This window comes from Ovis canadensis, chromosome 5, assembly GCF_042477335.2.
Source record: "Ovis canadensis isolate MfBH-ARS-UI-01 breed Bighorn chromosome 5, ARS-UI_OviCan_v2, whole genome shotgun sequence".
Taxonomy (NCBI): Eukaryota; Metazoa; Chordata; class Mammalia; order Artiodactyla; family Bovidae; genus Ovis; species Ovis canadensis.
In genome coordinates, this window is record NC_091249.1 from 24,787,399 (window position 1) to 24,810,756 (window position 23,358).

The 23,358-nt window shown below is 46.9% G+C and overlaps 1 protein-coding gene across 3 annotated transcripts in view; it reads right to left on the reverse strand.

Annotated features, from left to right (window-relative positions):
• Positions 1-41: 41 nt before the first annotated feature.
• Positions 42-23,358, reverse strand: part of RLN3 (relaxin 3) — a 29,676-nt gene continuing 6,359 nt past the window's right edge. The window contains exons 1-2 of one of the 3 annotated variants that reach the window (XM_069590892.1): positions 2,271-2,644; positions 42-852 (exon numbers count right to left, since the gene is read on the reverse strand). In XM_069590892.1, the coding sequence (XP_069446993.1) occupies positions 623-852; positions 2,271-2,448 (408 nt within the window). In that variant the 5' untranslated portion in view covers positions 2,449-2,644 and the 3' untranslated portion in view covers positions 42-622. Of the gene's footprint in view, positions 853-2,270; positions 2,645-10,950; positions 11,042-23,358 lie in introns of those variants that run through there. The other 2 variants (XR_011257152.1, XR_011257153.1) reach the window with 2 other exon arrangements.

The following is a 23,358-nucleotide window of genomic DNA, read 5'->3' on the forward strand; positions in this document are numbered from 1 at the left end:
ACCTGCCCCTTCCCTCCCCAAACATCACACACTGCCAAGTCTTTTGCAACTTTTTATTTTGAGGGGCTAGAGAAGGTTCTGATCCGTTCCCACCACACACACACTGAGCTTCCCACCCCAGGATATGAAAAAAACCCAGGAGTCCTTCCACCAACCCTGGGGTCTACAGCTTTAGAACCCCTCCCAGCGGGCTGGGTTGGAGGAGAGGGGCTGGCAGGCAGGCAGGAAGGCTGGAATGGGGTGGGGGCATAGTTTGGGCTGGTGAACGGCCACAGGTGGGACAGGAGAGAGTCGCAGCTTGGGCAAGGGTATGAGTGTGGCCAGCTTGTGTAAGTAGGGACAATAGGAGACAGAACAGGCCAGGAAAGGAATCGTATGGGCTGCTCAGACGTGAGGGTCCCCATCTGGCCAGGTTGCGGCATAGCTTGCTCAGGGGTGGGATGGACTGCTCAAAGATCGGGGTTGGGTGGGGGGACTCTGAGCCCACAGTGCCGGACCTCTGTGAATTGCTGATGAATGAATGCGTGAGGGACCAGAAACAAGTGCCCAGCGGGACGCCGGTCAGGTGGATGGCAGGGCTGGGGCATTCACCCTGGTGGCCCCCTGCCACCCAGTTCTGCTTCTAGCAGAGTCTGCCGATTTCGCTCTTGCTGCAGCCCCGCTTGCAGCAGTTGCTTGATAGGCCAGTCAGGACGTCGCGTCTGCCCCGCAGAGACCCTGGGGTTCCCTGCCAGCCCTGTCCGGCCCCGTAGAAGGCCCGAGGGGACTTGGTCAGGGCCAGCCACTCGCTGGAGGCCACTGCCTCATCCAGCTCACTCTCTGAGTCAGTGTCCACCTCTGGGAAGGCATCTTCTGCAAAAGATGAGAAGAGTTAGTGCCCGGAACTGTGTCACACCCAGAGTCCCAGCTCCGGGCTGGCCCAGCTACTTCTCTGTTCTTGAGTGTGAATAAGCCTCTTGAGTATAGACTTTGATTCTGCTCAGACGTGGGTTCCTTCTTTGATGAGCAGCTTAACCCCACTGAGCTTGACTTTCCTCTTCCGTCATAGGTTTTGCCCTGCGTGCTAAGTCATTTCAGTTGTGTCCGACTCTTTTCAACCTTATAGACCATAGCCCACCAGGCTCCTCAGTCCATGGAATTCCCCAGGCAAGAATACTGGAGTGGGTTACCATGCCCTCCTCCAGAGGACATTCATGACCCAGGGATGGAACCCGCATCTTGTCAGGCAGGTTTGGGTACCACTAGCGCCACCTGGGAAGCCCAGCTTTCCCCTCCTACTTAGTTATTGAGGACCTGATGGTGGAAAACACGTGTCTGGGAGCTGAACTGACTGAGCCCTAGTCCAGTTACCATCCTTGAGCTGCAGTTTCCTTGCCTGCAAAGTGGGGGTAATAATAACTCCTGGGACTTCCCTGGCAGTCCAGTGGTTAAGACTTTGCCTTCCAATGCAGGGAATGCAGGTTTGATCCCTGGTCGGAAAGCTAAGATCCCACATGCTTTTTGAAACAGAAGCCGTATTGTAACAAATTCAATAAAGACTTTAAAGATGGTCTACATCAAAAATTTTTTAAAAGCTTCTACCTTGTAGAGTTTTATACAGAGTAGATGACTTAACTAATATGCATTAAAAAAAAAAACTTAAAATAGCATCTGATATACGGTAAGCACTCAGTTTTGTCCTAATCAGTTTAGACTCAATTTTGCCACCTAACAAATGTGCAAGATACAGGAGCTGTGCCTCCTATTTGTAGATAAAGCTGATCAGAGAAGAAAAGCAACTTGGTAGAGGGTCACCTGCTGCTGCTGCTGCTAAGTCGCTTCAGTCGTGTCCGACTGTGCAACCTCATAGACAGAGGGTCACCTGTTAGGTGGTAAATCTAGCCTTGTCCTCACCACACTCCTTTAACTCCCTTCCCTGAGGCTTGGAAAGCACTTTAGTTTTTGCTTCTGAATGGTACTGACCAGGGTTGGGCAAACAACAGCCTTGCGTAACACAGGGCTCACATGTAGTAAGTGTCCCAGACTTCTAGCTGGTTCAAATGGCTTGCCACCCACCCCACCCCATCTCAGCTCCGCAGCTCTGCAGCTCTGCCAACCAGCTCCCTCAGCCTTGGCACAGCTTCAAGGGCCTGGCCCATCTCCCCAGCTGCATGTGGTGAAGGAGGGACCTTCCGGTCCCAGCCCCTCATCTCACCTCCATCTCTGGTTTCTGGGACCCACCTCATGTCCCATCAATCCCGTGGCCACACACACTACCTCCCCAGCCTTACCCACAGCATCGCGGGCACGTCTCCACCGAGAGCCCCCACAGGTGAAGATGACCGCTCGGATGAATTCACGGCCACAGAGTTTCACTCCGTAGGGTGTTGCCCGGGCCTCGGTCCTCGGCAACAGCTCCCCAGCCAGCACCCCCAGGGCCAGCAGCAGCAGGACCAGGTGTCTGACCATGCTGGACTGGGCTGCCTGAGAGGCGAGAGTGGGCACACCAAGGCAGCTTCCTGGTGATTGGTACTTCTACCACCTCCTGGCCCCTCATTTATACATCTTAGCTTCCCCCTCCTGTCCTGTAGGACCTGAGTGACCTCCTTTATCTCCATCAGCAGAGGGAAGGCAGGCATGCCCCTCCCCAACCCTGACCTTTCCTGTTTTCTGGACCAAGCGATAACCTTTAGAAGGAATAGGGTGACGTGGCCCAGCTGTCATCATCGGCTGTCATCTGCAACAGAGAGAGGTGAGAAGGCCTCCGCTCAGCAGAGACCAGTGAGGGAATCAGTTCTTAGGTAGGTTGATAAGAAGTCCGGGGTCCCCAAGGAGGAGAAAGGGGTCTTGAGTTTTTAAAGGTGAGATAGGGGTCTGGAGTTCTCAAGGAGGGGAAAAAGACAAACTTTTTTTTCTTTAAGCCCTGAGCTGCTGCTGCTGCTGCTGCTGCTGCTGCTAAGTTGTGAACTGAACTGCAGCTTCAGTTGTGTCTGACTCTGTGCGACTCCATAGAAGGCAGCCCACCAGGCTCCTCTGTCCCTGGGATTCTCCAGGCAAGAATACTGGAGTGGGTTGCCATTTCCTTCCCCAATGCATGCATGCATGCTAAGTCGCTTCAGTCGTGTTTGACTCTGTGCGATGCCATGGACAGCAGCCCACCAGGCTCCTCTGTCCACAGGATTCTCCAGGCAAGAACACTGGAGTGGGTTGCCATTTCCTGAGCAGATGATTGCACAACAAAACAACTCATCTTGCTCAAGGATATGTTTTTCCTCAATTCTGTACCAATGACTATATAACAACAATGTATCCTGCTTGAGGACATGTTTCTCCTTCTTGAGAACCTTCTGACTAATCCTATCATTTTATAAAATGTATATTGTGGGAGTGGGTCTGGTAAGACCTCTACAACCTTGAGACATTCTTTTGATTTATTGTTAATAACCAACTGAAAAGCTTATAGCTCCCTTGCTAAGACTAGCGAGTGGGGCAGTCTCTGTCCCCCTTCTGATGTCTATGTCAGAAGCTTTCTCTGTCTCTTTTTCACTTTAATAAAACTCTGCTATGCAACAGCTCCCAGTGACAAAGCTGGTACCTGGTCCCGAAACTAAATCTTTGGAGATCATGAATCCGACACCGTTCACCGTTAAGCTATCAGCAGGAACCAGACCCCCACCAGACCAGGAGGGAGGGCACGACCAGCCCCTCATTACCCACCTACTGCTAGGGTCCTGGGCCTCTTCTGTAATAACAATAGTGAGCGCTTACACTGTGTGGGTATGGGGCCAGGCACTGCTCTAAATATTTCAGATATTGTTTAATTAATTTAATCCTCTCCATAACCTATGATAACGGTTCTCAAAATCTGAGCCAGCCTCAGAATCTGGAGGGCTTGTTAAAATACAGATCGCTGGGCACCATTTGCAGACCATCCGAGAATCTGTGTGTGTGTGTGCGTGCTCAGTTGCGTCTGACCCTTTTGCGACCCCGTGGACTGCAGCCGGCCAGGTTTCTCTATCCGTGGGATTCTCCAGGCAAGAATACTGGAGCGTGTAAGGAAAGGGAGTTAGAGAAGACGAGATTCGAGAAAAAATAAAGCAAACAAGACCGGCACTCTACAGGAACAGATCACCTTATTGAGGCGAGAAGGGGCAGCAGTCAGATTAGTGGGCTGCTGTACTTAGTGGAGAAGAGAGTAGGTATATATAAAAAACATATATATGCGGAGATGCATCGTTCTGAGGGGATCTGTTTTTCCTCGTGATTATTTTTGATTCGTTAGCTTTCAGCAACTGGGGTAAGGAATTGCTGAGATGGGCCGGAGACTGGGATCAGCTGGGAGCTGAACGTAATCAATATTAATGTCCATTCCTTTCTTTGGGGGGAGAATGCTCTTTATTCTGCATAGAATGGTGGGGAGGACTTGGAGGGAAGTTTTAACTCCAGGCTATTTTGAGCCATGTAGCTTTCCTTCAGAGTGGGTTGCCATCTCCTCCTCCAGGGGATCTTCCCAAACCAAGGAATCGAACTCACATGTCCTGCCTGTCCTGCGTTGGCAAGTGGGTTATTCACCACTGAGCCACTGGGGAAACCCCGTTGAGAATCTGCATTGGCAACACATTTCTGGGCCGTGCAGATGCTGCTGGTCCAGAAAGCATACTTTTTAAAAAAAAGTTTATTTATTTGGCTGCCCTGGGTCTTAGCTGCAGCATGCAGGATTTTTTTTACTAATAGTTGTGGCCTCTGAACTCTTAGTTGTGAATATGGGATCTAGTTCCCTGACCAGGGATTGAACCTGGGACCCCTGCCTTGCGCGTGTGGAGTTTTATCCCCTGGACCACCAGGGAAGTCTCCAGAAACCACACTTTAGAGAACCACTGGACTATGAGATCAGGACTAAGATTGTCTCTACGTTACGGAAACAACAGTGACGTGAGGTGTCCAAGGTTAGCTAGTAGGTGAAAGTGGAGATTGAGGTTTAAACAGAGCCTCTGGCTCCAGAGCCCATGCTCTCCAAAAGGGGAAAAAAAGTTTTTAAAAAGTCTTTATTGGAGTATAGTTGATTTACAATGTTGCATTAGTTTCAGGTGTACAGCAAAGTGCATCAGATATACATATATATATATATATATCCACTGCTTTTTTTGGATTCTTTCCTCATATAGGTCAGAGAGTAGGGGAGTAGGGGAGTAGGGGAGAGAGAAATTGGGAGGTGGAGGTTGGGGTTAATATATACAGCCTGAATGCATGCGTGCTAAGTCACTTCAGTCATGTCCGACTCTTTGCGATCCCATGGACTGTGGCCCGCCGGGCTCCTCGGTCCATGGGATTCTCTAGGCAGGAATACTGGAGAGGGTTGCCATGCCCTCCTCCAGGGGAACATATATACACTACTGTACGTAAAATAGATAACCAACAAGGACCTACTACATATAGGGAACAATGCTCAATATTTTGTAATAACCTACCAGGGAAAAGAATCTGAAAAAGAATGTATATTATATATGGGTTTCCCTGGTGGCTTAGATGGTAAAGAATCCGCTTCCAGTGCCAGAGATCTGGGTTCGATCCTGGGTCAGGAAGATTCCCTGGAGGAGAGCATGGCAACCCACTCCAGTGTTCTTGCCTGGAGAATCCCCATGGACAGAGGAGCCTGGCAGGCTACAGTCCAAGGGGTCGCAAAGGGTCGGACACGACTGAGCGACTAAGCACAGCACACGTATGTATATGCACATGTGTATATATGTATGTACCCCTGAAACTAACACAACGCTGTACATCAACTATTGTTCAATTTTTTAAAATATGAAAAAACAACAAGGCAAAAAAAAGAAGGAAAAAACAACTCAAGGGCCTCTCCAGAAATAAAAAGGTCCTGATTTGTAGCAGTTACAGGTTTCTGGCCAATTTCAAGCTACCAACATGATGTTAGTGTGATATAGCCAATTTCCTGAAAAGTTATTAATCAGTTCTCACGAGTCAGTATAAACCGGCTCTAGGACACCACCAAAATATGAAAAAAAAAATCTCAATTTGTGCAATTAAAAAAATAATAATGATTCAAAGACTTTCCTGGTGGTCCAGTGGCTAGAACTCCAGTCTCCGGATGCAGAGGGCCTGGGTTCGATCCCTGGTCAGGGAAAGAGATCCCAGCTGTTGCAACTAAGAAGTCGCATGCTGAAACTGAAAGATTCCGCATGCTGTGACTAAGGCCTTGCACAACCAAATAAGTGGATATATTAAGTCATGATTTTTTAACACTCGTGTCATCATTACCCAGATTAGGAGGACAGTGCCGGCTCCACTGATCCCCCCCCTACCCCCCCATCACAAGTCCTTCTTCCAAGCCCAGATAACCATCATCTTGACTTCAGCTGTCATCATTTCTCTGCCTTTCATTTGTTTGTTTTTCCCCTGGCTGCTGGCTTGTGGACTCTTCAATGCCCAACCAGGGACTGAACCCAGACCCTTGGCAGTGAGTACTAACCACCGGCCTGCCAGGGAATTCCCTGCTTTTCATTAGTTTATTTTTTATTTTATTTTTGGCTGTGCTGAGTCTTCGTTGCTGCTCTTGCGCTTTCTCTAGTTGCAGCAAGTCGGGGCTACTCTCTACTTGCGGTGCACGGCTTCTCATCGTGGTAGCTTTTCTTGTTGCGGAACAACAGCTCAGTAGTTGTAACCCAGGGGCTTAGTTGCCCCTCAGCATGTAGAATCTTCCAGGACGAGGGATCTAACCTGTGTCCCCTACATTGGCAGGAGGATTTTTAACTGCTGGACCACAGGGAAGTCCTGGTTTTCATTAGTTTTTACACCAACAAGGCATCTCTGAAAAAGATAACTGAATCTCTGAATCAAAACTGAATCTGTTTCTTTTTTTTTTCCTTTTTTTTCCCCTCCATTCCACCAAGTTGCACTTTCTATCAAAGTGTGATGTGCATACAGAAAAGTGCCCAGACCATCAGTGGATATCAGAAGGATTTTCACAAACAGAACACAATTCTGCATCCATTACTTAGGTCCAGAAGCAGAACATTCCCAGTCTTCACGCAGAGTGAGGGAGTTAAGCTTCACTGTCTGGAGGAGGAGTATGGTAGAATTTGTGGACATATGTTAAACAGAGGATGAGGTGGTTAGACAGCGTCACTGACTCAGTGGACATGAATTCGAGCAAACTTTGGGAGGTGATGGACAGCAGAGCCTGGCGTGCTGCAGTCCGTGGGGTGACAAGGAGTTGGACACTACTTAGTGACTGAACATCTACAATGTCAAAAGCATACTAGCCAAGAAATACTCTGAGTGAGACGCTTTGAGGCGATGCATAGATCCTGCTTCCCATTCCATCCACTGAGTTTAGCCTTCGTTGGTGGATTGTGTGTGCAGAAATTATTACTGTGCTATCTGTTTACTAGTAAGTTTCCATTTACCTCTCTCCTTCTGCATTTGTTATTATTTATTCTTTGGAATTCTTCTGCAAGGAAGAGCTGATTCATTTCCATTTATTTACTTGCGCCATCATTTATTTATACCAATATGGACTCATGAAGAGTTTTTTTATTCTTTGGGTGAAAATCAAATACTACTATTGTTTATTTCTCCACCCAAATTGTTCCAGCTTTGGCCATGGGGAGCTCTTTCAGTTGGCCCCTGCTCTGAGCATTTTCTCTCAGGCCCTGCTCTTTTGACATGATTCCATATTTCTTTTTGAGTACTTCCTTACTTTCTGGCATCACACGATGTTCCAGGCTCATCTTACATTTTCCCTGCCGCAGTCCTAGAATCAGCCGTTTTCCCAAAGATTTGGGAATTCCTTTCCTGGGTTTCCTTTACTGGAGAGTGGTGGCAAGATTGAGAAGTCAAGATCGGGATGTTGAGTCTGCTTGTGGTTACTGGGAGTAGAGGTTGACGTTGCTGCTTCTGGGCCTTCTCAGCTGATATCATTACTTAAAAACAAGAGAAATATTGGACTTCCTAGGTGGCCTAGTGGTTAAGAATTCACCTGCCAGTGCAGGGGCCACAGATATAAACTCTGGTCCTGGAAGATTGCACGTGCCGTGGGACAACTAAATCCGTGGGCCACAGCTACTGAGCCTGTGCCCTAGAGCCCGGGAGCTGAACTACTGAAGCCCACACGCCCTAGAGCCCGCAGTGAGAGAAGCCCACCCACAGAATCTAGAAAGTAGCCCCCGCTCGTCACAGCGGGACAAAGCCTGCACAGCAGTGAGGACCCAGCAGAGCCAAAAATAAATAAGCACTGAGGTACAATTCCTATGACATAAAATGGACCACCTTTCACAAAAAATACTTATTTGGCTGCACTGAGTCTTAGTTGGAGCATTCGAGATCTTTGATCTTTGTTGCAGCATCTGGGATCTTTAGTTGCCACACGTGGTGTCTAGTTCCCCGACCAGGGATTGAACCCGGGCCCCCTGAAGTGGGAGCATGGAGTCTTAGCCACTGGACCACTAGGGAAGTCCCCACATTGACCATTTTAATGTTACATGTACACACATGTACAGAGTCTCACTGGTCACAACAGCCAGAGTGAAAACAACCCAGATTCCAATCAAGAGATTAATGGATAAACAAACTGTGGTCCATCCCAAACAAAGGAATATCACACAGTCATAAAAAGGAAGGAAGCAATGACCCACACCACGGTGTGGATGAACCTTGAGAACGTAACGCTGAACGAAAGAAGACAGATATCAGAGGTCGCATCATGTATGACCCCGTGGCTAGAAAATGCCCAGAAGAAGCACACCCACAGAGGCAGAAGGCAGACTGTGGTTGCCAAGGGTTGGGAGGAGGCAGGAATCGAGAGTGATTGTTACCAGGTATATCTTGGGATGATGAAACCATTTTGGAACTAGACAGAGGTGATTGTTTCACAACATTAGGATTCTACTAAATACCACTGAATTGTTCCCTTTAACACAGTTAATTTTATATTACGGCAGTTTCACCTCAATTGATTTATTTTTAATTTCACCTCTATTTAAAAAAAAATCATCCATAGGGGCTCTGGTGACGGGCAGAGCTGAGTTTGAATCCCATCTCTGCCTAGGTCCTGCTGTGTGACAAGTCCTAGGTCCTACTTTGACAAGTCACTTAACCTTTCTGGGCCTCAGTTTCCTCATCGGCAAAACGAGGAAGATGCAATGAGTGCGTCAAATTCTTGTAAAACTCTGTGGCACGCATTAAGTGCTGCTTAATTAAATGTTATTTCTACTTGACGCATCCCCTTTGGATTCTAACTTTGTTCCTTTGTCCTTTTTTCATGACAAACTCCTGGCCTCAGTTGCCCCCAAAGCCAAGGGCAACACTCCAGAAGGCAGGAGTCAGAGCTGACTGTACTGCTTCCAAAGGCCTGATGAATAATCCTCATCCCTCCTCTGCCCCTTCTGTTCCCGGCTACTCTCCAGGGCCACACCCTTCTGCCCTTTTCTACATATCCCTGATCTTGGACCAGGGGTTGCTGATGAACAAACACACCAAAAAATATTTGCTCTCTGACTGTCTGCTTTTAATGGACTGTCCCAAGACCAGAAGCCTCTTTCTGTGCCTCACACAGAATCAGAGTTTTGAGCCCAACAGAGCTAGGTTCAGATCCCACTTCCCAAAAGCAAGGTAGGGCGCCTCTCTGAGTTCACTGGGAAGATGGAAATAATTAGCATGTGTTACGTTATGGGGCCGTGGTGAAGTGACGTAAATGCTTACCACTGGGCATAGCAACCAGTAAGGGATGCAGGTTGAATGCTGAACTGCAGAAAGATATAGCCACGTCCTAACCCCCAGGACTTGTAACGTGATCTTATTTGGGAAAAAAGGGGTTTTTTAAAAAGTATTATTTATTTGGCTGTGCCAGGTTGCTGTACGTGCGTGCGTGCTGTCAGTCGTAGCATGCCAGGCTTCTCTGTCCATAGAATTCTCCAGGCAAGAACACTGGAATGGGTTGCCATGCCCTCCTCCAGGGGATCTTCCTGACCCAGGGATCGAACCCTCGCCTCTTTGTTGTTGTTGTTCAATCGGTCTAACTTTGTTGTTGTTGTCTAACTCTGTGACACCATGACTTGCAGCACACCAGGCTTCCCAGTCCTTCACTATCTCCCAGAATTTGCTCAAACTCCTGTCCATTGAGTCGGTGATGCCATCCAACCAACTCGTCCTTTGCTGCCCCCTTCTCTTCTTGCCTTCGATCTTCCCAAGCACCAGGGTCTTTACCCATGAGTCAGCTCCTTCCATCAGGTAGCCAAAGTATTGGAGCTTCAGTTTCAGCATCAGTCCTTCCAATGAATATTTAGGACTGATTTCCTTTAGGATTGACTGGTTTGATCTCCTCTTCAACACCACAGTTTGAAAGCATCAATTCTTTGGCACTCAGCCTTCTTTACGGTCCGACTCTCACATCCATACATGACTACTGGAAAAATAGCTTTGACTACACCGACCTTTGTTGGCAAAGTGATGTCTCTGCTTTTTAACACGCTGTCTAGGTTTGTGACAGTTTTATGTCTCCTGAATTGGCAGGCGGGTTCTTTACCACTATCGCCACCTGGGAAGCCCAGCTGCATTACACAAGACCTTCAGTCTTCTTGCAGCACTCAGGATCTTCAGCTGCAGCATCTGAACTCTTAGCTGTGGCTTGTGGAATCTGGTTTCCTGATCAGGGATGGAACGGGTGCTCCCTGCATTGGGAACTCGGAGTCTTAGCCCCCGGGGGAAGTCCCAGAAAAAAAAGGGTCTTTACCTTGTAAAGGACTTTGAAATGACATCAACCTGGATCATCTGGGTGGGCCCTAAATCTGACACAGACAGAAGAGATTAGGCCAAGTGGAGCTAGAGGCAGAGATTGGAGTGATGTAGTCAGCAGAGGCCCAAGTCATGCCAGGAGGCACAGAAGCTGGAAGAGACAAGGAAAGATCCTCCCTAGGCCCTTTGGGCCCCCCGATGGCTTATCGGTAAAGAACTCACCTGCCAGTGCAGGAAACCCAGGTTCGACCCGTGAGTTGGGAAGATCCCCTGGAGAAGGACATGGCAACCCACTCCAGTATTCCTGCCTGCGAAATCCCTGAAAGAGTCAGACACAACTCAGTGACTAAAACGGCAAACAAAAGAGGCTTTGGAGAGAGCCACGGCTCTGCTGACACCTTGCTGATTTTGAACTTCTGGCCTCCAGAGCTGCGAGGGAATAAATCTGCATTGTTGGAGGCATCCGGTTATGATGAACGGTTACAGCAGCCACAGGAAACTACAGAAGAGTTTCAAAAGGTAATCTGCTCAAATCTCACTGTAGGCTTCCCTTGTGGCTCACCAGGCAAGAATCTGCCTGCCATGTGGGAGACCCAGGAGATGCGGGTTTGACCCCTGGGTTGGGAAGATCCCTTGGAGGAGGAAAGGGCAACCCGCTCCAGGATTCTTGCCTGGGAAATCCCAAGGACAGAGGAGGCTGGTGGGCTATGGTGGGTGGGGTAGCAAAAGAGTCGGACACAACTGAGAGACTGGGCATGCACACACCAATATCATTATTGTTATCGTCATCATCATTATCACGGTCAGCATAAAAATGCACTCAAATCCTTTCTAATCCTAGTGGTCTGGTGGCTAAGACTCCACACCTCCACACACGCAGGGGTCAAGGGTTCAATTCCTGGTCAGAATACTAAGATCTCACATGCCATGAGGATGTGAAGTAAAAAATAAATTAATAAAGTAAAACAGGGAGTTCCCTGGTGGTCCAGCGGATAAGATTTAGCCTTCCAAAGCAGTGGATACCTGATCGGGGAGATAGTGAAGGACAGGGAAGCCTGCTCTGCTGCTGTCCAGGTGTCGCAGAGTCAAACACAACTGAGTCACTGAACAACAACAGGGAGCTAAGACCCCAAGTGCATCGTGGCCAAAAAAATTAAAAAAAAAACAAACACACAAATTGTAACAAATTCAATAAAGACTTTTAAAAAATAAATAAAATAAAATCTTACCAATCCTAAATAGATCCATTCTCCAGATTTGTAAACTAATTTTATTTTTGAACAGTTAACACATTCTCATGCTTCAACAAAGAATGTATGGTTATGTTGCAGGATCTTCCTCTCAAGTCTTAGTTACCCTCCCTTCCCCGACAGGTAACTACTGCTCTTGATTTCCTGAGTATCTTTCCAGAATTTCTGGGCACATATAAAAAGAAATCCAAATGTGAGTCCTTATCCCCCCACCCACTCACACACACCTGCTTTTATTTATTTATTTGGTTGCTCCAGGTCTTAGTAGATGCATTCAGAATCTTTGATCTTTGTTGCAAAGTGGGGTCTTTAGTTGCAGCAGGCATGTGGAACCCAGTTCCTCAGGCCCTTTGCATTGGAAACAGAGTCTTAGCCACAGGATCACCAGGGAAGTCCCTCCTCCCACACACCTGCTTTTATGTTAAAGGTAGCATTAAAAGGTTTCTTTTTATTGTGGTTATATATATATATAAAACATAAAAATTTACCATGTTAGCCATTTTAAAGTATACAGTTCAGCGACATTAAGCACATTTACATTGTGGTGTAACTTTCACCATCATCCAGCTCCAGGACTTTTCACTTTCCCCAGCCGACACTCTGTACCGGATTAAACAGCGATTCCCTGCCCCACTCCCGGCTTCTGGTCACCACCATTCTACCTTTTGTCTCTGTGAATTTGCTTATTCTAGGTACTTTACAAATTAAAACCAAGCAACATTTGCCCTTTCGTGTGTAGCTTCCTCCATTTAGCATAATAGTTCAAGGTTCATCCATGGGGTACAATGTGTCAGAATTTCAGTTGAAGGTAGCAGGTTTTACATATTCTTCGACACTTTCTTCCTCCCCCACCTCCCCACACACTTAACAACAAATGCTGGCCATCTCTCCTTTCCAAAGCTGTCTTTATGCACTCGTCATTTTCTGTAACCACAAAGTATTCTGCCACTTCCTCGCCCCATAGTTAATTTCACAGCTGGAGACAAACATATTTCCATCATTTGTTCTTAGGTTAACACTGCAGTGAAGACTCTTACACAAACATCATTTCACACACATGCGAGTGTAGCTGTAGATAAATTCCACAAAGTGAGATTTCTGGCTCGAAGACTATGTGCATTTGTAATTTTCACAGATATTACCAAATTTCCCCCTTTGAGGGTTAGGTTAACTCATACTCCCTCCAGACACAGGTAAGAGTCCTGTTTCCCTTCAGCTTTACCAAAAGAGTATCATCAAACCTTGGATGTTTGCCAATAGGACCAGCAAAGAATGTTATCTCAGAACAGAGAAAATTTGCATTTCCCTTACCACAAGTGAGGCAGAACATATTTTCATAGTCCCATGTAGTTAAGAGCTATTTATAGTTTTCTTTTCCATTCTGGCCACCCTCCTTGCCCATTATTCTTTGCTGATCTTTTCCTTCCTGATTTATAGGAGGGCATTTTGTTTTTTTAAAATTGTTGTTGTTGTGCTATTCATTTAAAAATGTCTTTTTGGCTGCTCCACATGGCTTGCAGGATCTGAGTCCCTTCTCAGGGACTGAACCTGAGCCGTGACAGTGAAGGCGCAGAATCCCAACTGTCGAGGCAGTCCGAGCCTGGGTTGGGAAAGAATTTCCAGACACAGAGCATTTCAGAAGGGAGTGAGCTTTTATTAAGAACAAAGAGCAGAGAAAACAAACGTGGGCACTACGAGCACAGGGGGCCAACCTCCTGACAGACCAGGGAGAGCTGACAGCTTTCATGAGTTAATAGACTCAAGGCAAAGAGAATTCCTGCGGGAAGGGTGGTGTTAGATGACTGGGCAGGGTGCTATAGGGTGTTAACTGCAGTGGGCATCTTTGCTTAACTGATATCAGCTTGTTAGTGATATCGGGGGGCTTTTGGCAATGGTTACAAAGGGGCTCAATCAGCTTCAAAGGTGACCTCCGTTCTGGGTTCCGTTTTTACGGCCTTGGTGCAAGGCCTTGTACCTGTGGCCTTGGGGACAGGACTGGACACTAACTACTAGACCACCTGGAAACTCCCCTGCTGCTGCTGCTGCTAAGTCGCTTCAGTCGTGTCCGACTCTGTGCGACCCCATAGACAGCAGCCCACGAGGCTCCCCCGTCCCTGGGATTCTCCAGGCAAGAATTCTGGAGTGGGTTGCCATTTCCTTCTCCAGGGAACTCCCCTAGGAGCTCTTTACATACTAAGGAAGCTTACCATATGGTTACGAAATGTGTACCAAATATTTTTTCCCAATTTGTCCTTCCTCCAAACTTTTAAGTTACTGACCACTAACAATTATTGAGGATTTGCTGTTCAGTCTGGTTTTGTCTTACTATCTCCCTTTTTTCTTTCCTTTTTAAAAAATATTTATTTATTTGGCTGCATCAGGTCTTATTCATGGCACGTGGGAGCTAGTTCCCTGACCAGAGTTTGAACCCAGGCCCCCTGCATTGGGAATGTAAAGTCCTAGCCACTGGACCACCACATGAGTCCCCACATCATCTCTTTTCAATCTTACTACCACTGTTTTTCATCTCTAAATACTACAACACAAAGTTCTGAAAAATAAGGATGTTTTCCTATATAAGGACATTTTCACACCTAACAAAATATTCGATCATTTGTCAGTATCATCTAACACCAGAGCAAATATCAACATTCCCCCAAATCTCTGAAATGTCTTTTTAGAGATACTTTAGAGCAATGATGGCCAGTTGAACTTTCTCTGATAATAATGTGTTTTCCAACACAGTAGCCACTGGTTATTACTACATTTGGCTGTTGAGTGCTTTAAATGTGTCCAGTGAGGGCTTCCCTGGTGGTCCAGTGGTGAAGAATCTGCCTTGCAAGGCAGGGGACACTGATTCAGCCCTGGGTCTGGGAAGATCCCACATGCTGCGGGCAACTAAGCCCCTGAGCCTTCATGTGAAGCCCCTGAGCTTCACAACTACCAAAGCCCACATGCCATACAGCACACTCTACAAGAGAAGCCACTGCAATAAGAAGCCTCGCACTGCTACAGAGTAGCCCCTGCTCTCTGCAACCAGTGAACACCCATGCACAGCAACGAAGACTCAGCACAGCAATGAAGACCCAGCACAGCCAAAAAAAAATGTGTCCAGTGAGACTGAGGAACAGAATTTTTCATTGTATTTTATTTTAGTTCTTTAAGTTTTAATAGCTACTTGGAAAATTACAGGCCAATATCCGAGATTAAGTTAAATGTGAAGTGTAAACAAAATATTAGCAAATCAGGGACTTTGTGGTTAAGACTCTGCTGCAGGCGGCTTGGGTTTGATCCCTGCTTGGGGAACTAAGATCCCACATGCACTGTGGCACAGTTAAAAAAAAAAAATTAGCAGATCAAACTCAACAATACATTAAAAGGATCACACAGCATGATCAAGTGGGATTTAGTCTAAGGATGCAAGCAAGTTCAGCATCTGCAAATTAATCAATTTGATATACCACATTAATAAAATGATGGGCAAAAATCATATCAAAAATCACATCAAAACAATCTTCCAATCATGATGAAAAATCAAGAACCTTGTAACCTTGATGGTCTACAGAAAACGCTGACTTTGTTTTTGTAACCCCAGCCCCACCCAAAACCTTGCTAACTTTGATTAAAACACTGAAACCCGGAATATGAGATCAATAGACGCAGAAAAAACGTCTGACAAATTTCAACATCCTTTCATGATGAAAAAAAAAAACCTCTCAACAAACTGCTACTTAGAGGAAACGCACTTAATGTAACAAAGGCCATATGTGACAAACCCACAGCTAATATTTTCAACGCTGAAAACTTTTCCTCTAAGATTAGGAGCAAGACAAGGGGGCCCACTCTTGCTGCTTTTATTCAGTATAGCACTGAAAGCCCTAGCCAGAGCAATTAAGCAGGAAAAAAGAAATAAAAGGCATTCCCCCCCGCCCCCCCGTAAAAATAGCCACCCAGGACTAGCAACTACCATGTGAGACAGTGCAGGTTTAGAATCTGACTTCCTCACCCAAATATATCTCAACTGTAGGCACTGTCTCCACTTCTCCCCTCCCACTTGGCCCAGTGTGACAACTGTGCCCCTGCCTCTACAAATGTCACTGAACCCAAGTCTCAGCCATCTCTGCCTCTTCCTAAACTCTGTCATGCCTTCATCATGCAAAGCTCTCACTCGTTTTATTTCTGCCTCCTCCATCCCAGAGGGCTTCCCCTGTGGCTCAGCTGGTAAAGAATCTGTCTGCAACGAGGGAGACCTGGGTTCGATCGCTGGGTTGGGAAGATCACCTAGAGATGGGAAAGGCTACCCACTCCAGTATTCTGGCCTGGAGAATTCCATGGTTGCAAAGAGTCTGACGTCACCGAGCGACTTTCACTTCCATCCCAGACGCCCCGTTCCTTGCCCTTTCCAAACCACTGCCAGCATCTGTAAGGCACTTGCTACATGTTCTTGAACTGGTGAAGTGAAGTGCAGTTGCTCAGTCATGTCCGTCTCTTTGCGACCCCGTGGACTGTAACCTACCAGGCTTCTCCATCCACGGGATTCTCCAGGCAAGAATACTGGAGTGGGTTGCCATTTCCTTCTCCAGGGGATCTCCCAGCCCCAGGGATGGAACCCGGGACTCCTGCACTGGAGGCAGACGCTTTAACCTCTGAGCCACCAGGGAAGCACTGATAAATATTCTTAAATAGGATGGATCAGTTTGTACGTTTCTACAGTTTATTTTGCGTGTTTATACAGGTGTGTTGTGATTTGCGCAGTGATGCTGTGTACTAGATCTCCACCTGTGTCTTTTTCAGTGATACATTGTGGGATTTTTTTTGTTTGTTTTGTCTTAAAAAAAAAAAAGCACATAGAAAGCATTTTTTACTGACTTCTCTCCTTCAGCTTCCTCCCCACAAAAAGATGTAATTCTGCTGGGAGGGGTGGGCGATAGGTTGACACTGGTTCATGTAGATTTAGAGCATGTTTTTATTCTCAAAGCTCAGTCCATTTCACAGGTCTCCCTTCCTTTCAGAGTCACAAGCTTGTCTTCATGTATCAAAATCCTGCTTCCAATATGTTTCCCCAAACCTGATTAAGTGTGTGTTCCTGACACTGGGCTTCCCTGGTGACTCAGTAAAGAATCTGCCTGCAATGCAGGAGACCTGGTTTTGATCCCAGGTTGGGAAGATCCCCTGGAGAAGGAAACAGCAACCTACTCCAGTATTCTTGCTTGGAGAATTCCATGGATTGAAGAGCCTGACAGGCTAATAGTCCATGGGGTCGAAAAGAGTCGGACACGACTGAGCAGCTTTCACTGTTCACTGTTCCTGACGTTAGACTCCATTGTATTCATGCATATATCTGCACAGTGTTTATATATCAAATATATATATATTCATATATACCTATTGTTTATGTATCAAGTATATATATATATATTCATACATACCTATTGTGTGCATAGTTTGGAAAGTTAGAAGAACCAGCTTGCTAATCATTCACTACACCTCATGTTTAACAAGCAGAAATGCTCATGCGTTTGAGATGAATTTCCAGTGTAACAGAAGGACACCTTGTTTGTATTTCAATGTACCAAGTGGCAGATTCTTATTTCATTATTGCTGGCACTTTAGTGGATGGCTCTTAATTTTGTTTTTTTTTTTCTCTCTCTCTTTTTTAGCAAAATTTGATGGAGACTTCTCACTCTTGCCATTTGGGTCAGATGTTGCTTTATTTTAAAATGCTGTAGTGTCTGAGTTTCAGCACCACGATTTTAGAGAGCTACTTCATTGCTTTCAGTGTTGGCTTAGTATTCTGTATCACGCAGTTCTTATTTAAACTTTCTGGTCCCCTAGGGACGGACACCTTCATTGCTTCCAACTTCCTATTTCAGTGTGCATTCTTATCTGGCGCAAAACTCAGTGAACATTAACACTTGGGACAGTTTCTTTACCACTGAGCTTTCCTGATGGCTCCGTGGTATAGAACCCGCCTGCCAGTGCAGGAGACATGGGTTCAATCCCTGCTCTAGGAAGATCCCACATGCGGGAAAGCAGCTAAGCCTGTGCACCACAACTATTGAGCCTGTGCTCTAGAGCCCGGGAGGCACAACTGCTAAGCCCATGTGCAGCAACTTCTGAAACCCAGGTGCCCTGGAGCGTGTGCTCCGCAGCGAGAGAAGCCACTGCAGTGAGAAGCCTGTGCGCTGCACGAGAGTAGCCCCTGCTCACCGCAACTAGAGAAAAAGCCTCAGAAGCAACAAAAACCTGCAGAGCCAAAAATAAAGTAAAATAGAACTTGGAACAGAACTAGCACAGTTGTAGTTCTCTCAGGTTAACAGCTCTCAATACAACGGCGAGTTTAAACGAGAGACTGTCTCTGCTGGCAGACAGTCTAGTGATCCTGGGTCCTTTGGTCAGTTGCTCCACCGTCCTCTAGGGCTGTCTCTTCAAGGACACTTGCCTGTGTCTGGAGACATCTTTGGGGCTTCCCAGGTGGTGCTAGTGTTAAAGAACCTGTCTGCCAGTGCAGGAGATGTAAGAGACACGGGTTCAATCCCTGGATCGGGAGGATCCCCAGGAGGAGGAAATGGCAACCCACTTCAGTATTCTTGCCTGGAGAATCCTATGGACAGAGGCGCCTAGTGGGCTATGGTCCAAAGGGCCGAAAAGAGTTGGACACAGCTGAAGCGACTTAGCACGCATGCACGCACACACACCCGGAATCTTTGGTTGTCACACCTGGCGAATGGAGAAGGGTCGTGTACTACTGGCAGTAGTGAGTGATGGCCAGGAATGCTGCTCAGTTCTCCACGGTGCACAGAATGTACCCGGGGGGACAAAGAACAATTTGGCTTCAAGTGTAAATGACGTCACCCGCCCTAGAATAGTCCCCACTCCATTTTGTCATGACTGACATGTGGAAGAGACCAGGACAGTTGTCCTGCAGCACACGCCACTCTCAGCTGTTTCCTAATGTCATTTAGCTTGTTCCTCTATGCTTCCTATTTCCTGCAAACTGGATGTTGGGTGGAGAGATTTGATCAGAGTCAAGTTTAATGTTTTGACAAGGGGTGTCCTGGGAGAAGCTATCAACTTCCTTTGGTAGCGAATCAGGAGGCCCAGGAGGCCGGAGGGTCCCTCTCCTGGGAGCTTCACTGCAGCTAATCCTGGTGACAATCTGACCTCCGTGATGAAGTCTGCACCCACACACCTAGTGAAGCCTCTGAAACCCTGTGCTTATTGCTCGCTCCATCATCTTCTCACCTGAGGCTTTTTAAAAGTCATTATTTTTTCTTTTGCCTGTGCTGGGTCTTCACAGCTTGTGTGTGTGTGTGTGTTGAGGTGGGGGGCGAAGGGGTGCTTTCTCCACTTTCTACTCTTCCTTGCAGTGAGCGGGCTTCTCATTGCAGTGACTTCTCTTGGTGCGGAGCATAGGCTCTAAGGTTCATGGGCTCCAGTAGCTGCAGCATGTGGGCTCAGTAGTTGCGGCTCGTAGGTCTCTAGAGCGTGGGCTCAGTAGTTTTGGTGTACAGTCTCAGCTGCTCCAAAGGCATGTGGATCTTCCTGGACCAAGGATCAAACCCTTGTTCCCTGCACCAAGTAGGCAGATTGTAATCCACTGTGCCACCAGGAAAGTCCTCACCTGATATTTGGTAACACCCATTGATGATTACCCTCTATATTAATTACTGCATTGGCTTTTGAAAAATGGTGATTTTTTTTTCTCTAATTCTCTCCTTCCTTCCACATTTTTTAGCTGGCATTCTTGGGCTCTTTGGTGATCAAGGAAAGCTACTACTGGGAAGGCCAGATCATGCTAATTCCTTACTTTTCATAAGTAACGTTTCCAGGAAGGAGTTAGTTAAAAGCTACTTCCAATGGGTTAATGTGTGTGTGTTTTAACTTCCAAAGTGAGGCATAACGTATATGAAGTGCTCAGACCTTTTTCTTTTTTTGGCTCAGCAGCAGGATCTTAGTTCCCTGACCGGGGACTGAACTCAGCCTGGCGGTGAAAGTGCTGAGTCCTAACCACTGGACTGCCAGGGAATTCCCAAAGTGCACAGATCTTAAATAGAGAGCTCAGGCAATTTTGACATCTATATACCTGAGCAACTGCCACCAGATAAAAATATAGAGCATTTCTAATCCCACTGCCTTCCTTGTCAGCTTTTTTTTTTTTTAATTGAAGGATATTTGTCTTTTTTTTTCTTGTTGTGCTGGGTCTTCGTTGCTATGAGCAGCCTTTCGTTGCAGCAAGTAGGGGCTGCTCTAGTTGCAGCGTGCATGCTTCTTGTGTGTGTGTGTGTGTGTGTGTGTGTGTGTGTGTGTGCATGCTTCTTGTGGTGGTGGCTTCACTAGCTGTGGAGCACAGGCTCTAGGTGCACAGGCTTCAGTAGTTGCAGCACGTGGGCTCAGTAGTTGTGACGCGCAGGCTTAGTTGCTCCCTCGCATGTGAGATCTTCCGGGATCAAGGACTGAACCCATGTCTCCTGCACAGGGAGGTGGATTCTTTACCACTGAACCACCAGGGAAGCCCCACCACCCCAACCCCTGCCCACTCCCGTTAAGTTATATAATGAGTAGTTTTGATTGAAGAAATGATTTCCAGGTTTGGTTGGACCCAACTTGGGGTTCAGGACTTCAGGAAGGTGGGGAAATGGGTGGGAAGTAAAAATAGGGCTTCTTGCACCCCACCACTCAACATGGCTGGCTCTGACACCCAAAACTGTCTCACAGAATTAGCTGAACGGGTTGAGTGACTTGCTTTGCCAACCAGGACTTATTCTGGGCACTCCTTCCTGGAAGTCTCATTAATTCTTGGGGCTCAGCGAACATTTCCAAGCAGACTGCTGCTTCTTGTCTTCCATCTAGGGTCACACCCAGGGGCAGCAAAGCACGCTGGGAAGTCCCAGAAAAGAAGACAGCCTGTCTGCCTGCTGCTGCCTTCCGTTACATGATCCCAGAGGATTCTCCTTTCCCTCCTGAGCCTTTGTTTGCTCACCTGGCAAGTGGGGGGAATATTCCACTTTGCTGGGTTCTTGGGGAGGATTTCCACAGAATCTGACTACCTTTACATTTCTGAACTCACCTCCTGGCGCTTTCCTCTCTGCTCATCCCACTCCAGCCAGATGTGTGGTCCTGTCCTCAGATGTCTGCTCTTGCAGTTCCCTTCATCTCTGTTTTTTGGGGGCTTGCTTGCTTCTTCTCACCACTCAGGCTTGGTTCAAATGTAACCCATGTAACTCCTCAGGTTACATGGGTTCCAGCATCACTCTTATCACACAGTCTAATGTTGCTCTCACAGCTTTTCATTTTTTCTTGAGTCTCTGTTGCTGTTTTTTAAAGTATAGTTGATTGACAATGTTGTATTTGTTTCAGGTGTACGACAGTGATTCAGATATATCTCTATATATTCTAGATCTCTCTCTCTCTCTCTCTCTCTCTATATATATATATATATATATATATATATATATATGAAATTTATGTGTGTGTGTGCATGCCCAGTTGCTCAATCATGTCTGACTCTTTGCGATCCCATGGACTGGGATCGCCTGCCAGGCTTCTCTGTCCGTGGGATTTTTCCAGGCAAGAATTCCAGAGTAGGTTGCCAGTTCCTCATTCAGGAGATCTTCCTGACCAAGGGATTGAACTTGTGTCTCCTGCATTAGCAGGCAGATTCACTACTACTCAGCCACCTACATATTATTTCTCAGATTATTTCCCCTTATAGGTTATTACAAAATGTTGACTACAGTTTCCTGTGTTATATAATCAGTCCTTGCTGATTATCTATTTTATAGTTAGTAGCACCTCACAGCTCTTATGAACCTTTTTTAAAGGTTTTTTTTTTTAATGCAGACCATTTTTAGAGTCTTTGAATTTCAGTGAATTTGTTACAATATTGTCTCTATCTTATGTTTTGGGTTTTTTGCCAGAGACATGTGGGATCTTGACCAGGGATGGAGTCTGCATCCCCTGCATTGGAAGGCGAAGTTCCATCCTAGACTCTTAAGTGTTGTCTCTGCTTACTGTGTCATTTAGTGGGGAAGGGGGACTACATTCCACACCCTGCAGGAAGTTATTTTAATGCCTTTTGCAGAGATAGAACTTAGGCCCCAGGCAGTGGGAGCTCAGAGTCCCCACCACTGGACCACCAGGTAATTCTCTTATTATGTCTCTTATTTGTAGTAGACCACAGAATCTAGGGATTTGTCTTCTTTTTTCACTTTTTCTACCAGGGCCTCGCAGAAGAAAGTGTAATGTTGGCCGAACTAGGAAACAGCAGCTCAGAGAGGTGGAGCCACTTTCTCAGTGTCACACAGCAGAATCTGAATTAGAACGTCAAGTTCTGAGTCTATGCTTTCTTTTTCCTTTTTCCTTGGTCTCTGGTGGGAGTTGGAGCACAAAATTTAAAGTGTTAAAAAACTGTCATCAAGCTATTTTTAAAGGTCAAAACTCATGCCAAAAAAAAAAAAAGTAAAAGGTAAGATTCTACCCTATACTTGCATGATTTCACTTCTCCCTAATCCCAGTCCTGACGGATTCTGTGTTTATTTAAAATTTTGCTATTTTGTTCACTATGGATTTATTTTCCCCCCATTAAATTTGATATTTAAAACATAACTGCAATATTGCATTAGAATATTATTCATCCTGATGGTCGAATTTTTGTACCAAAGACGCTCAACCTAATACAGACCCCGCTTCTGTCTCTTCTCTTTCCCTAGAGAAACTGAGGCACATAGGAGGGCGGGAGTGGGGCAGGAACGGGGGAGGGATAGGAGAGCGTGTGGAGCTTGGTTGAGCAATCCGAGCTGCCCCGGGAAGGGCTGGACGCTGACCTTTGCTTATCGCTCACGGTGGAAGCAGCTAATTAAGTCCCCCGCCTGTGGGAGACCTTTCGCAGGGCAGCCCGCACCTCCTGCGGGGCCGAGATAGCCGCGGTCGCCCCGGCAGCCGTAACCTTTCCCGGCCCGAGGCGGCGGGGAGGCGGGAGACAGCCAGACGAGCCTAAGCGGAAGCGGTGGCGGGGGTCGCTCTGTGACTGGGGCCCGGGATCGAACCCTGTCTCGTGTCCCCACCTTCATCCCACCGCCGTAGGGCAACGGCGTGGGGGGCGGAAGAGAGCACCCGGTGACGTCATCGAACCCGGAGCCCGGCCTCCGCCACCAACGTCACAGACAAGCAGCGCTGCGTCACCGTATTCCTCCCCTGACGTCAGCGCGCGAGACCAAGAACTGGCCCACCGGGAAAGGTAGAAGTCTGAAGGAAGAGATCTTTCCTTTCTCGCTCTTTACATTTGGTAAGGCGTTTAAAGTACGCAAGAACGGACTACCACTCCCAGGGGGCTTTGCGTGGCGCGCATGCGTATAGGTGCCAGCTAGAGAGCGCGGCA